This window comes from Euleptes europaea, chromosome 15, assembly GCF_029931775.1.
Source record: "Euleptes europaea isolate rEulEur1 chromosome 15, rEulEur1.hap1, whole genome shotgun sequence".
NCBI classification, from domain to species: domain Eukaryota; kingdom Metazoa; phylum Chordata; class Lepidosauria; order Squamata; family Sphaerodactylidae; genus Euleptes; species Euleptes europaea.
The window spans coordinates 57,759,792-57,775,212 of NC_079326.1; the positions used below are offsets into that span (position 1 = coordinate 57,759,792).

A 15,421-nucleotide genomic window follows, 5' to 3' on the forward strand; every position below is an offset into this window, starting at 1 on the left:
ATGGCGCGGAGCGGCCGGGCGGTGGGGAAGGCGCTGGCCGAGCGGCTGGCGGCCTCGCCGCGCAGGGGGGCCCTCAGGTGAGTCGGGGTCCCGGGGAGGCTCCGCCCACTGGCCCGGAAAGGGAGGGGAGGAGGGGCTCCGGGGAGGCGGCCCTGGCGGCGAAAGGGTTAAGTGGTCGCGCGGGGAGGGGGGGCAGGACGCGGATGGGTCCCAGAGGTTCAACAGGTGTAGCTTCTCTTCTGCGTTAGGCAGAGCTTCACCTGTTGAGCTGCTCTGTGGAAGTTGAAGGGGGGAGCTGGGGATAAGTGGTCGCGCGGGGGGAGGCAGGATGCGGGTGGGTTCCAGAAGTTCAACAGGTGTCGCTTCTCCCCTGGGTTGGGCAGAGCCTCACCTGTTGAGCTGCTCCGTGGATATTGAAGGAGAGGGGCTGGGAAATCCTGTCCTCGGGGCAGAACCCGCATCTCTGACCATCTCTGGGGGGAATGCATAGGGAGTCCTGATGGGAAATGATCATTTTCGTAATAGAGCCCAAATTAGGGGAGATGTTTTTTTGGGGGGGGGGTTTTCTCTACCAAGTGTGTGTTTACAGGTCAGTCGATGGCCAGTTGCAAAACATCCAGAGAAGCTTAAAAGCCCAGGTCTATAGTACAGTCCTTAAATTCTTTTTAAAGGACTGGATGTGTGTATTGTTAGTAATACCGGTGGAGAAAACTACAAAAAAACCAACCCATTTGTGTTTGTTATGACCTGCTATTGGGGCAGCCGACCGTCGACTCTTCTGTCCATTTTTTTTTGCTATACAAAGTGCTTATTTCACGTACTGTTGAGGAATCTCGGGGCTGCAAGTTAGACAGTAGGAAAACAGTGGACGAAAAAAAAGTGTTTTGTTTTGCTGCGGTTATCCATTCCTTTCACTAGATTTAACAGCCGTTGGCTATTCATCTACCATTTCACCCTTCTTTTTTTAAAAAAAATCATCCATACATTTAGACAAAGTTTCTTATTGGCAAGGTGTAATGCCTTAGGCTCAGCCGAGACGCAAAGGAGATACAATAAAATTATCGCAGAAGAATGCAAATGCCCATTTTGTCCAGATCAATTACACTCCCTTGCCTGCATTGTTTTAGCATGATCACAAACTAATACTGCACAAAATAAATATATCGCTCCCTGGATAAAACAGCTAATGACACTTTCTGGGTTGTCCATTTTGTTTTATATTTTTGCCTCTCCATGAATGGGTTTGTAGCAGTTGGCATCGGTCGAAGCTGTGTACAGGAATGAAGTTAGATCTGGCAGATCTCCGACTGAGCCCCATCGCTTCTTTCCTCCTCCTTCCGTCCCTCCCCTGACGCTTGAGCAGTAAGAGGACAGCTCCCTCTGCTAAGAGCACTGAGGACAGGCGCTCTGTGTGTCATGTGCCATCTGAGTCCGATTCTCTAGGGACATTCCAGGCAGCGTGCCTGGTCAGGCCTTGGCCCCTGCCAGTTCAAGGCTCCAAAGCTCTGATATTTTCCGGCAAGGGCAGGCACGAACATAGAGGCCTTCTTCCTTTAACACTTTCTTTTCCTCCCCATCCGCCCCCGTTCAGGCCCCCAGTGTAGGCTTACTCGGAGCAGAAAAATGAAGCAGATGACCGTATCTAACGCTTTGAAAACAAATGTAGACCCGTATTCATATTACACAGAATGGAAAGAAAATAGATTTGGAAACTGTACTTGTCGTTTACAAAGCACGTTTTGGCAGATGTAGCTTGTTCTGTAACTGCTGTTGCCACAAGTATCCAACCGTATTCTTGTGCTTTACGACTTTTCTAACAGAGCGGTTTCTCGGTGGAACAGGCTTCCTCTGGAGGTGGAGAGCTCTCCTTCCCTGGAGTTTTTGAAGCAGAGGCTAGATGGCCATCTGTCAGCAATGCTGATTCTGTAACCTTAGGCAGATCATGAGAGGCAGGGCATCTTGGCCATCTTCTGGGCATGGAGTAGGGGTCACTGGGGGTGTGGTGGGTAGTTGTGAATTTCCTGTATTGTACAGGGGGTTGGACTAGATGACCCTGGTGGTCCCTTCCAATTCTATGACTACATGTGGAAGATATTGGTAGGAATTTGGATGACCAATGGTGTGTGCTTTGTAAGATGAATGACAGCACATGTTCAGATATTAGATGGACAGTTAAGATTTCTTTGATACAGCTTTTGGAATCAGTCACTGAGACTGCTTTGAGTGTGTGTGTGTGTGTGTGTGTTTGTTTGTGTGACTTTTAGCACATACTTCCTTAAGGCTTGTTCCTCTGTTTTTGTCTGGAACTGTGATCGTTTTGACCACTGAAGAAGGCCATTTGGCCAAAGTCGAATTCTGTGATTTTATGTCTATTTGTTTTGTACGTTTACATGACTGTTGGTTTGGCAGGCTATTGCAGGGCCTTATATATGTTACTGATTTTAGTCTGTAATAAATACATACATATCTTGTATTGATTTCACCTGAACATTGTATAACCTTTGGCCTTGGAAGGTGATTTTCTATTTCTTGACCTTTGGGTACTTAATTCCCTTTTCCTCCCTGCCAGCACAAGGCCACATTGGCTACTGAGGCAGCCTGGCTGTGGCTGGTCTTCCTGCGCACTCCAAGGTGAGTGAGATACCCTGGGGGCAGGGGTCCCGGGATCCACCTCACTGGGGGAAACGTGGCCTTTGATTTGCTGCATCACATGCACAAACACATGAAGCTGCCTTATGTTGAATCAGACCCTTGGTCCATCAGAGTCAGTATTGTCTACTCAGACCGGCAGCGGCTCTCCGGGGTCTCCGTTAGAGGTCTTTCACATCACCTACTTGCCTAGATCTGTCAACTGGAGATGCTGGGGGTTGAACCTGGGACCTTCTTCATGCCAAGCAAAAGCTCTACCACTGAGCCACAGCCCCTCCCGAAAGCGTCCTGCTTGGCATGGCTGGGAGACTGCAGTGGAGGGTCATGTTACGTGCGCAGGGTTCCAGTTGTGTTGGCACCAGTACCTGTGGTTGGATCGGCCATCTTCCGTCCCCCCCTGACCGGTTCTGGTCCCCGGAGCCTTGCCCCTGGCTCCCTGACCAAACAGTTGCGGGGTCAAATCCCTCTGTGGTGTTTTGCACCCAAACAACTGACTGCTTTCTTTTGGTAGGCCTGCTGAACTCTGATAACCTTTTATTTGCACTAAAGAACTTTTTCAGTGACTGAAGGTTTTCATTCTGAATGTGAACTGTGGAACTCTCTGCAGTTTTAACTACCCTCATCTTCTCTGGCGTTGTTAATCTTTCATGTTTGCCTTTGATATCAGAACCGAGCAATTATGGCTGAGGCCTAAACGGTGCAGTCCAAAGCAGAAAGCTTTTAAGAGATTCCCCTTGTTTGTGCAGTGTTAGTAATTTAGCTACCAGCACTGGTTGTACTGTACTGAAAGAGCAGTTTCAAATGTCACTTGTGTTCTGTCGATCACTCCATGGTGTAGAAGGTATGGCTCCCTCTGAACAGCATAAGAAATTAGTGTTGTGGCTAATCTGCATTTGTTTGGGTTGCCATATTGTGAATGACTACTAGAGAGCCTTGATCTTGGCATTGCAGTGGCATGCTCTTGATGCCCCTTGTGGAAGGTCTGGCACAGATGGCAGATGTTTGCAGGGATTGACTGATAGCAGTTCCTTCCCATCAGCCATACATCATTGGCTTGTTCCATGGCAGATTTTCTTAAGGCTGGGTTTCTCGCACTCCCACCAGCGTAGTGTTGATTGATTTATGCCCCTTTTCAATCTGTCAGTTCCACAATAGCGCATACAGAGATTCTGCGTGTGGTCCGTTATTGTGTGCAGAGTCCTGTGTCTTGGGTCATTGATCCCACACTGGCAACAGGAAGGGGAATACCAGAATAAGATATCTCTGACCTCTCTGGAAACTACACAGATTTTTTTCCCTTTCAAGTCACAGCCGACTTATGACGACCATGTAGGGTTTTCAAGGCAAGAGATGTTCAGAGGTGGTTTGCCATTGCCTGCCTCTGGGTAGAAGAAGAGATGGTTTTTTATGTACTGGCTTTCTCTACCTTTTAAGGAGAATCAAACCAGTTTACAATCTCCTTCCCTTCCTCTCTCCACAACAGACACCTTGTGAGGTAGGTGGGGCTGAGAGAGTTCGGAGAGAAGTGCGATTAGCCCAAGGTCGCCCAGCAGGCTTCATGTGGAGGAGCGGGGAAACCAACCTGGTTCACCAGATTAGAGTCCGCCACTCATGTGGAGAAGTGGGAAATTAAACCCGGTTCTCCAGATTAGGGTCTACCGATGCTAATCACTACACCACGTTGGTCTCTATTTGGTAGCCACCCTGGGCTGTTCTGTCTGCAGAGGCAAGCTGTATGAAACTGAAGAATGCTTGTCTCTTCCGCGGTCGGCCTTTTGGCAGCAAAACCCACTCTACAGGGTTGCTGCCGGTGTCACTTAGCGTCGTCTCTGGATTGCAGCCAATGTGTTTTCTCCGAGTATTGGCAGGTATTCTCTCAATTCGAAACGGACGCAAATATAACGTCATAGAACCATCATCTGATGAGAGATATCCAAAACTGTCACTTGAGAGACCGTGGACGTTGGGATGTTTCACTGAGCGTAGACTGGAGTTCTTGTTAACTTAGCCGTTCTCTGCCTGCATTATGTTACATGATTTAAATGGCACTTCCTTGTCTAACTGGAGAGATGTCATTGTGTATCCTAACAGTGCTTATAACTCTCCTGAATTGTTCTTCATCTAATACCTGTTAAGCTTTCTGGTAGAAATGTTTGTATTCCATGACTAAGAAGTGAGTGGCTGGCAGCGTGGTGTAGTGGTTAAGAGCTGTGGTTTGGAGCAGTGGAGTCTGATCTGGAGAACCGGGTTTGATTCCCCACTCCTCCACAAGAGCGACGGGTGCTAATCTGGTGAACTGGATTTGTTTCCCCACTCCTCCACGCGAAGCCAGCTGGGTGACCTTGGGCTAGTCACATCTCTCTCAGCCCCACCTACCTCACAGGTTGTCGGTTGTGCGGAGGGGAAGGTCATTGTAAACCGGTTTGATTCTTCCTTAAGTGGGAGAGAAAGTCGGCATATAAAAACCAACTCTTCTTCTTAATTTATAATGTGCAAATTTAAATTGTGTGCAGTTCAAAAACTGTATAAATGTAACATGTTTGCAGTGGGGAGGGGGATGAGTGAGAGAAAGCGAGAGACATTAAAAGTCAAATGCAGTGGCTTGATGTTGGGGTTGGAGGATTAGCCTGTCTGAAAATCCAGTGCCATCACATCATTGTGGCCTGTAAAAACTCTTCCTATAAAACTTGTTCTCAGAAGAATAAATTATAATCTAAGAACTTGTCTTTTGGTTTGGTTATAAATACCTGCTGCCCTGGAGTAGGATGAAGCTCCATAGCTTTTTGATGTTAGAATATGTTCAGAACTTGAAGGCAGAAACAATAAAAGTTTCCTCTTCAAACCTGCTATTGGAGACTAGAGAAAAGGACAGCCACCGGGGAAGATATGCACTCTGTAGTACTCCATGAAAAACTGTGTCTGCTGATTGGCGAAGGTCAATTCCATTTTTAACTTTTCATCCTTATGACTGCTTGATTCTAACGTTACAGTTCTGATTGATCTAAGACGTATTAATGAGAGTCTCAAAGCTGAAAATACAACTTTGTGGCTTTGCTTTCTGTGGGGACTTACTGTGAAGACCTTTGGGGATCCATAGAAGATTCCCAATTCTAAAGCCAAACTCCCACCCCCAATTTGAAAACCTAACTCTGGATGGTTCTCAATATTCTGGTCAGTCTTGTATTTTTGCTAATCCTAAAACTTCGAGCTGGCAACTAAGAAATGTCAGACCTGGTCTGAGTTTGCTAGAGCAGAGGTTAAAAAGAAAACCAGCCACCAACTTCACTACGTGGTTTGTGCTTTAAGATAAACGTTACGGAATTTGTGCAGAGTTAGATAAAGTAGGCCCTTTTGCCTGCAAGCATAGTAGGATATGCCTGGATTAAAAACATGTAACCAAGTAAGATGTTTTCAATTTACAACATGCTTTGTTAAAAAAGAAAAAAAAGCACATAATTAACACTTTCATATTGGCCATTAGATGACATTGTCGAGTGTGTTTTGTTCCGGGTCCAGCAGTGAAAAGGGTAGGGATTCCCCACTCCTACACATGGGCGGCGGAGGCTAATCTGGTGAACTACCATTCCCCATTCCTACACATGAAGGCAGCTGGGTGACCTTAGGCTAGTCACAGCTCTCTCAGCCCCACCTACCTCACAGGGTTTCTGTTGTGGGGAGGGGAAGGGAAGGTGATTGTAAGCCTTAAGTGATTCTCCCTTAAGTGGTGGAGAAAGTCGGCATATAGAAACCAACTACTCTTCTTCTGAAGGAGGGCTGTGGCTCAGTGGTAGAGCCTCTGCTTGGCATGCAGAAGGTCCCAAGTTCAATCCCCAGCATCTCTGGTTAAAGGGACTAGGCTAGTAGGTGATGGGAAAGACCCCTGCCTGAGACCCTGGAGAGCCATGGAGATAGGCGGTGGCTCAGTGGTAGAGCATCTGCTGGGCATACAGTCACACTCTCTCAGCCCCACCTACCTCACAGGGTGTCTGTTGTGGGGAAGGGAAGGTGATCATAAGCCTGATTCTCCCTTAAGCGGCATATAAAAACCAACTCTTCTTCTAGGCTTGGACTTGAGGAGGTGGTGGTAGTGGTTTTCGTTTGTTCTTTCAAGTGGCAAGGCTGAAAATATTGGCCAGGCCTGCTGCCCTGGCAGGAAATGCTGTCCTGATAGTCCGATACATGAGCATAATGTTGAGCGTGGCCTCTGGCTGACTGAGAGCCAAGTCTTAAGGGGGAAGGCCTTTGTACTCGACTGCTGCCAGATTCTTTCTCATGACTGAGATATTTTTAGTTTCCCCCAAAGGCCTTGCAAGTTAACCTTATCCTGAACAGCTCGCAAGCTCCCACCAGCCCTTGTTTTTACTGTCTTGTAGTGTTTACAGTTAGGTGGTTCTAATAAAAAATGTTTTGATAATTGTAGGCACTTGACTTCCTGGGAAACGACGTTGAGCAAAGCCCCTCTGCAACCAGCGCTCGCAACACCCTGTGTGCTTTCGAGAAGAACTTTCTTTAACATCACTTCACCGCTGGTGAACAAAAGAAAAGAATATTCAGAAAGGAGGATTATCGGGTTGGTATCAGTCTAGAAAACAGGTGAACGGGTGTGTGGAAGTGCCTGTCGGTGCCATCTTAAACAAAGTTACGCCATCCTAAGCTGCTGAAAGTCCACCTCAGTGGACTTAGGAGGGTATAACTATACTTAGGATCGCACTCTTTGGCTAGTGTTGCTGAACTCGTAACAGAAATTACTGAATATATAATCAGCATGTCTTTTTGTATTAGCGTTACCCAGGCGTTAAGAGATTTAAGTGAATGATGTGATGTGTCTGATGAGGCTTTTTCTTACAGGGTGAAAGGGGTTTAGCTTCGGGGAGGGGGGGGTGAAACTGTAGATTAGATGGCAAACATGGGGATCTGTGCCTCTTTCCTTTTATGTTGTAAATTGGGGGTGGGGAAGCTGCAGGATTGCTGGGGAGGGGGAGTAGGGGTACTTCCCTATGTGAAGCTGTCATTTAGAAAGAGCTACCTTATTTTGTAAATGACTGGGGAAGGCAATGGCAAACCACCCCTTAAACATAGTCTGCCTAGTAAAGGTTGTGATGTGACATCACCCCGTGGGTCAGGAATGACCCGGTGCTTGCACAGGGGACTACCTTTACCTTATTTTGTACAAATTCTGCCCAGTCACTCATGACTTGGACTCTGGGGTCGTTCCTCTGTTCTCTTGTATGTGTCTTGCAAGATCAGGAAGCCCCTGCAGTCAAATAAATGCAGGAGCACTCCATTAATCCTTAATGTGTGCATGTATCCAAGGGAGCAAATTTGGAGGGTGGGGGAAAGACAGCTTCACATTTCTCACTCCAGTTGCAGCTACAGAGGGGGAGAGAAGGACGAACAGAGCCCTTGCCAAAATCCAGTAGTTGCAGTTAAATCCTAGAATGATTGGAAGGATTGCGCCATGTCTGGGAAGCTTCACAGTGTCAGAGGAGAGAGAACTCTAACGGAAGTAGCACACTGGTTATGTCGTACAGGTGTGCATCCATAGCTGAGCTACCGCAGCGGAGTATCTTTGAGGTTATTTCTTTACCCAGCATTTTCTGTGTGTATTATACACAGGCATAGTCTGACATGGCTTTTGTATTTACAGTGCCTCTTATATGGGCGTTTTCTAAATATGTTTTTAGAAGTAAATAGCTGAAGTGCGGGAATGTAAGGGAACCTCCTCACATGACCAGAAAAACCATTCCTTACTCTTTTGGAGGTGTCTTGTAATGTGGACTCCCATTTCCCTGTCCCCAGGTATTCTATGCAGGAGATGTACGACGTGGTGGCCGTTGTCAGTGAATACAAGAGCTTTGTTCCTTGGTGCAAGAAGTCCGATGTGCTGTCCAAGCGTTCCGGATACTGCAAAGCGCACATAGAAGTCGGATTTCCTCCTATATTGGAGAAATACACCTCAGTGGTGACGCTAGTGAGACCTCACTTGGTTAAGGTAAAGTTTTATTTGACGATAATTCACCTGGTTCTTTTGGAACAATGCACAAGAATATGCAATGGTTGTAGCAGCTCCCTCTCCAATTTGTGGCACGTCTAGGACGTGATGCTTTGTTTTCCTTTCCTGTTTCCTTTCATCGGAGAGGGCATTTCTAGAAGGAAAAGTGCTGCAAAGCAGTAGGCCATGAAGTGTTAGACACAACACAGTGTTTAGTTGTGTGCTTACCTAACTCTTTCTGGATTGTGGCCCCTGGCTCTATCCAGCCAGCTGCAATCTCGATTCATAAATGTATGTGCTGGTCAAGGGAAGAAGAGTTGGTTTTTATATGCTGACTTTCTCTACCACTTAAGGGAGACTCAAACCGGTTTACAATCACCTTCCCTTCCCCTCCCCACAACAGACACCCTATGAGGTAGGTGGGGCTGAGAGAGCCGTGACTAGCCCAAGGTCACCCAGCTGGCTTTGTGCGTAGGAGTGGGGAAAGCAACCCAGTTCACCAGATTAGCCTCTGCCTCATGTGGAGGAGTGGGGAATCAAACCCGGCTCTTAACCACTACACCATGCTGGCTGTCAAGGGAGGTTCTTGTGAGCAGAGATGCAGTAGTTTAGTAGCCCTGCGTCTCCTTAGAAGCTGCTGTTCTAGGAAGTGACCTATGGCATCTCCCCCTCCCCCAAAAAAACCCTCTTTTGCTTCATATCACAATGCTTTTGTAACTGTCTAGTCCCTTTCTTGTCTACGTGGAGTGGAATCACACCAGATCTTTTGGGCTGGGAAATCCCTGGAGATTTTTTTTTGAGGGGGGGGGGAGCCTGGAGAGGGGAGGGACTTCAGTAGAGTATAATGCCATAGAGATCCACCCTCCAAAGCAGCCATTTCTGCCAGGGGAACTGATCTCTGTAGTCTGGGGATCAGTTAGAATTCCAGATCTTCCTTGTTTGCAATTTTCTGCCCTCTGCCGGAGTTGTTTCCTTTGTTTCTCTGGAGCCATTGTTTCAAGAACAGACGTAGAAAGTATGTGCAAAAGCAGTGTTGGCAGGAGGCCTATTCTTCGAGCTGCATGTTTGCTGTCACAAGGAAGCTGTCCTGAGGCACTGTGGAAAACTGGTTTTACTTAAAAAAAATAAATGTAGCTTATGAATGTTTCAACTCTTAACCCCCCCCCCAATCATTGCGGCTCTTTCAAGAGAGAACAGGCTCTCTTCATTTACATTCTCTTTCTGAAAAGAGCTCCAAAAGAAAAGCTGTAAAGCTCTAAACAAGCCATTCACTCAAAAACCAGTTTTCTATGGCACCTTCTTGAGTACTGCTTTGCTGCAAATGGGTTTAGTGGTGGCACTTTGTGCTGTTTCCAGCTACTGTTATGTACCCTCCAGTGTGGACTCAGAGGAGCATGCCTATTATATGAGGTGTTGTGGAACACAGGCAGGATAATGCTGCTGCAGTTGTCTTGTTGTGGGCTTCCTAGAGGAGGCTGGTTGGCCCTGTGTGAACAGACTGCTGGACTTGATGGACCTTGTCAAAGGCTTTCACAGTCAGAGTTCATCTGTTCTTGTAGGTTATCTGGGCTGTGTGACCGTGGTCTTGGTATTTTCTTTCCTGACGTTTCGCCAGCAGCTGTGGCAGGCATCTTCAGAGGAGTAACACTGAAGGACAGTGTCTCAGTGTCAAGTGTGTAGGAAGAGTAATATATAGTCAGAAGGAGGTTGGGTTTGAGCTGAGTCATTGTCCTGCAAAGTATTAAAGCACATTACCTTTAATACTTTGCAGGACAATGACTCAGCTCAAACCCAATCCCCTTCTGACTATATATTACTCTTCCTACACACTTGACACTGAGAGACACTGTCTCTCCTCTATATATTATATATATACTCCTCTGAGGATGCCTGCCACAGCTGCTGGCGAAACGTCAGGAAAGAAAATACCAAGACCACGGTCACACAGCCCGGATAACCTACAAGAACCGTTGATGGACCTTGGTCTGATCCAGCAGGGCTTTTCTTATGTTCTTATGGAGGACTGGGCTATCCATAACTACTAGTCACAGTGGATACTGATTCTCTCCAGGATCTGAGGAGCATGCCGAATATATGAGGTGCTGTGGAACACAGGCAGGATGGTGCTGCTGCAGTCGTCTTATTTGTGGGCTTCCTAAAGGCACCTGGTTGGCCACTGTGTACAGACAGCTGGACCTGATGGGCCTTGGTCTGATCCAGCAAGGCTTTTTTAAATGTTCTTGACTCTGGCCCTGTGTCTTGTGCTCTGTCACTTCAAAAAAACCACTATTGTGAACCTATTAAAAGCTACCTTTATCCTCCATTTATGTTTTTCTTTCTTTTCTTCAAATCAAGAATTGCCCTCTTTCTCCAAACCACCAAGGATGCAGGGGGGGAAACCTCGGAAAGCTCACTTGCTGCTGAAACCAAGATGGATGTTTTCCTACATTGGGTGCTTCCTCCACACACTTATTGATGCAACTCCTTAATCCGCTTTCAGCGCACTTTAGCAATCCCTTGCAAGTGGATTTTTTTTGTTTCACACAGTAAAATGTAGTTGCAAAGTGGATTTGAAAGTACATTATTCTGTGTGCGTGGGAGTGTTTGTCATGGCAAGTGTGAGCCAAGTTAGGCTTTAAGCAGGTGAAGAGGCCATCTGCATAACACCAATTTCAGAAACAAAATCTTTAGGTGTAGTCATTTGTTACACCAGGAAAAATAGTCAAGTTAAGCCATAATTGACTTGACAGTATCTGAGCAAAGGAAAATAAAACAGGTTCAGGCCTCCACTTACCCAGGCCTGAAACTTACCTTGTAGGAGGCAGAATGCTCTTAACATATTTCTTGTTCAGGCTCTGTTGGTCTCTTTTCTTTCTCCACCAGCTTGTGGGCTTTTTCCCCTTAAGGTCTCTCATACGTCTCCCCTTCCTAAAAACTTGCAAATATTCTTTCTGAACCACCTATGCCCTATGATCTCACAATTCTCATCTCTAGCCACTGGACCCTTTCCCACCTTGACCTAATGGAACGTTATGTAGAAGATTTTGAGCTTCCTGCTGTTTCCAAGCCCCCAAAACAGCTCTGTGGTCTTTCTGGCTTGCTTTGTCAACATACGAATTGCCATCTTGTCTGGAAGCTAGAAGAGAACAAACTTGTTTTGGAACCCTTGGCCTACCTGTAAAGGCAGGTTCATGTTTGGCCCCTGAGCATTTCTGGCACACAAAGTCAATGTTCCCTGTTGCAAAGTTGTAAACCTTTCCACCGATACTTGCTTGGGGGGGGTGTCACTTCACTGCACACCCATTCCTTGATCAGTACAGAAAACCGACACATCCTTTTGAGATGTTTAAGAGGTTAGGCTTGGCTCCTGAGCAGCATGCAGTTCTCCTGCCTCCTCCCATTGCCACCACAGTCTCAGTGGACCCCCAGGAACATCAAGGGGGCTGCAGGGAAGGGGGAGGAAATGGGCAGAAACGGCTCTCCCACTTTGTTTGCAGCACAAATGGAAAAGGAGGTTTGGATCCGGTTCTTAAGTTGGAGGGTTTTTGACTCAAATGTGGAAGCATTCAAATGTTTTTTTTCTCCCAGGCATCCTGTACAGATGGGAAGCTGTTTAATCATCTGGAGACTGTGTGGCGCTTCAGTCCGGGAATCCCTGGCTATCCAAGAACCTGCACCTTGGATTTTTCAGTGAGTATGAGAATGTGTCTCAGGGCTGTAGATGGAAATATATACATTTAAATCCTTTATAAGCTGACATTGGTTGTTTGTAGAAGCACATTCAAAGCACACGAGTGTTTGTTTTTTGATGGACATTACTTGATACAAACAGCTTTAGCCTTACTGAGGAAGCTCACAATGTCTGTCTCAGTTAGTGGATGCAGCCGTGCGTGTTGAATGTATTTCTCTTCAAGCTGTTGAAGATTTCTGATCTCCAAAGTGTGAAGGTACTCGTGAGAATGGGAAAAACTTCATGTTGAGCAAGCCCGGCATGGGTTATTTTTAAACACGTAACTAAAACTTTTACAATCCGTTTTCCAGTTTTGCTGGAAAAATTTGGCCCCACAATGGCCTTCAGGCCTTGCTGTGAGGAGTTAGGTACACCCCATGGGGTTTCTTTTTAACTTTTCCCTCTGAATTATTCGGGGTGTGTGAAAGCAGGTGCACATCTTAAAATTCCCCAGCCACATACTGTGTAGAGTTCATCATACCCAGACTTTAAAACGCGTGGGCACGGTGTATTCTGAAAGTCTGTAACTTCTGTTTGCAACGTCTGAGAGGAGAGTATTGTCAAATATCCATTTGGTATTGTTACCTGTATTTTTGCATAAACCATCACCAGACCTTAACAAGAAAAGGAGGTGAAATTCTAGGCCTGTTCTGCTACACGAATTAACCCTTCACATGTTCTGCCCCCCTCCCCACATTCCTGAGCCTTCCTAATAAACTACAAATGGGCTTAGGATGTGGATTTAACCTTCTGTGTCTTTTGCACAAGCACAAAATCCTATTTCAGTGACATTTAGGGCAGAACTAGAAGCCGACGCAGTCCATCCCTCATTCCCATTAGCTCAGTAGATGTACATTTGGGGACCAAGTATTTGTGGAGATAATGTTTAACTCTGCCCACAAAGTGCGTAACTGTGCACCATTGTAGATTCTTGCCGCTGGCCTTTAGCCACTTGTTCCAGCACAAAGCCTATTGTCAGTGGAATTTATTTCCAAGCAACTTTGTAGATTGCTGTTGGTATAATTGAAAGGTAAATTTCAGCAAGGGAGAACAAAGTTGTCTCCCCCCTTTTTTAAAGAGTACTGCAGTAGAATGAATATTGGCAGACACTCCCAGAAGGGTGAGCAGCAGAGAACAATTCCTCGGCCATCTTCAGCTACAGTTTCTGCTTTCTGATCACCTCCGTCTCCAAGGACGTTTGCGCAGGAGTACGCTGCGGCTAATTAACCATAGCGGTTACTGTAGGCTGCAGTTCGCGGGACCATCATCTTGCCTTAGCTGTCCAGTGTGCCAGTGAGGCATGGCTTATTGGGGTAACAAGATCGGCAAGCCACACGGCGCACTGTGCAAGATGACGGGCCACTGTGTGTCTGTCCTAGTGAGCCTCGTGGTGTAGCGCAGGGATGAGGCGCACCTGGACAGACCCACAGTGGCCTGACATTACATGTAATATAAACATGAGGCACCACTGTTGGTCATTCACACACACCCCGGGTCTACTGCATAAAGCACGATTCCAGCAGAGCAGAAGGAACAGGCAAAGGACAGTTCGTGCACCTCTGCACCCATTTCCAATACATTTGCATTAAATGCTGTTAGGTAAAGGTAGTCCCCTGTGCAAGCACCAGGTCATCACTGACCCATGGGGTGAGCCGCTCTTCTGTTTTTCTCTGGTTAAAGATGCACGGGGTGACAGAGGGGCTCCTGCTGTTACTTCTCCACGATAATTTTAAATCCAGGTGGTGGAAGCAGACCGAACAGAGAATTAGAGGCCTCGGCTTCTCCCCCCGCTCCTTCTTGGAACTAAATAGAGATCAAGCAAGGTACACAATTAGACAAAGGCTTTTTGATATGGAATGTCAGAAGGAGCTTACAGATTCTCCAGCTTTTTTGGCTCCTGTCAGAAATAGATATATTCAAGCGCCAGCAGAATATCTATCATTCATAGAGCTGAACAAGCAAAGGAGAGCTTTCACACTAGCGAGATGCTCCGCCTTACCTTCGGCGATTTTACAAGGCAGATTTAAGAAGCTTCCAGTAACAGAATGGGTGTGCCCTTTTAAGTCGGGGGAATTGGGAGTCTGTAGAGCATGTTTTGCTCAGGTGCTCCTTCTACAAGGAAGCTCGTTGTAAGCAAATCATTCCCCTGCTCAGCTAAATCACAGCCAGCTCAGATGGAAGAATTAAGAGTCTCCTCTGGGAAGGGAATGCCCAGATGGCAAAATGGGTAGCCAAATTTTGTGCAATAGCATAAAATTCGACCCCTAATGTTGGGCAATTGCAATTAGATTAATTCATTAATTTGGTCAATTTTAGACTATTATAAATTATTTGGAAATTTTAATTAGGTATGTTTTTGGTTGAACCACTATAATTTTTTAACTTTTGTATAAATGACACGTGTGTTTTACTGGCTTATGCTGTATTAATAATAAATCTGAATCTGACCCATGGGGTGACGTCACATCATGACGTTTACTAGGCAGACTGTGTTTACGGAGTGGTTTGCCATTGCCTTCCCCGGTCATCTATACTTTACCCCCAGCAAGCTGGGTACCCATTTTACCTGTTAACCCCATGTTACTTTCACATGGGGAAGGTTACTGATAATGGCCCACATGTCTCTGTAGTCTTGAGTTTCCTGGCAGGAGACCGAATCTAGAAGCGCTGGCTGCAGGAAAAGGCGGGAGAGGCGTGCTCTGGTTGCTGCACTGCTTAGTAGTAAACAGGTGTGCACTGAAATTTTTCCACACCTGGTTTGTTCTTGCAGAGGAGTAACCTTCACACTGACTTTCCTCGACAGGTCTCCTTCGAGTTTCGCTCTCTTCTGCACTCCCATCTGGCCACGCTGTTCTTCGACGAGGTCGTCAAGCAGATGGTGGCTGCGTTTGAAAGGCGAGCGTCCAAGTTGTACGGTCCAGAGACCAGCATACCTCGAGAGCTGATGTTCCACGAAGTGCATCACACATAAAAAAAGGGAAAAATAGTCCTGTTAAGTTATTTGTACATCTTGTTTATATACGTGAAATTTGTTTTCATGTGTGCCTCAA

The 15,421-nt window shown here is 46.4% G+C and overlaps 1 protein-coding gene across 2 annotated transcripts; it reads left to right on the forward strand.

Moving 5' to 3' along the window:
- Positions 1–15,421, forward strand: COQ10B (coenzyme Q10B). Of its 2 annotated transcripts, XM_056861468.1 has the most exons (5): positions 1–77; positions 7,070–7,219; positions 8,449–8,641; positions 12,230–12,331; positions 15,175–15,421. In XM_056861468.1, exons 1-5 carry the CDS (start codon positions 1–3, stop codon positions 15,340–15,342), a joined length of 690 nt encoding a protein of 229 aa, XP_056717446.1. In that variant the 3' UTR covers positions 15,343–15,421. The 2 variants fall into 2 exon arrangements, with proteins under 2 accessions (XP_056717446.1, XP_056717445.1); XM_056861467.1 differs by lacking the exon at positions 7,070–7,219.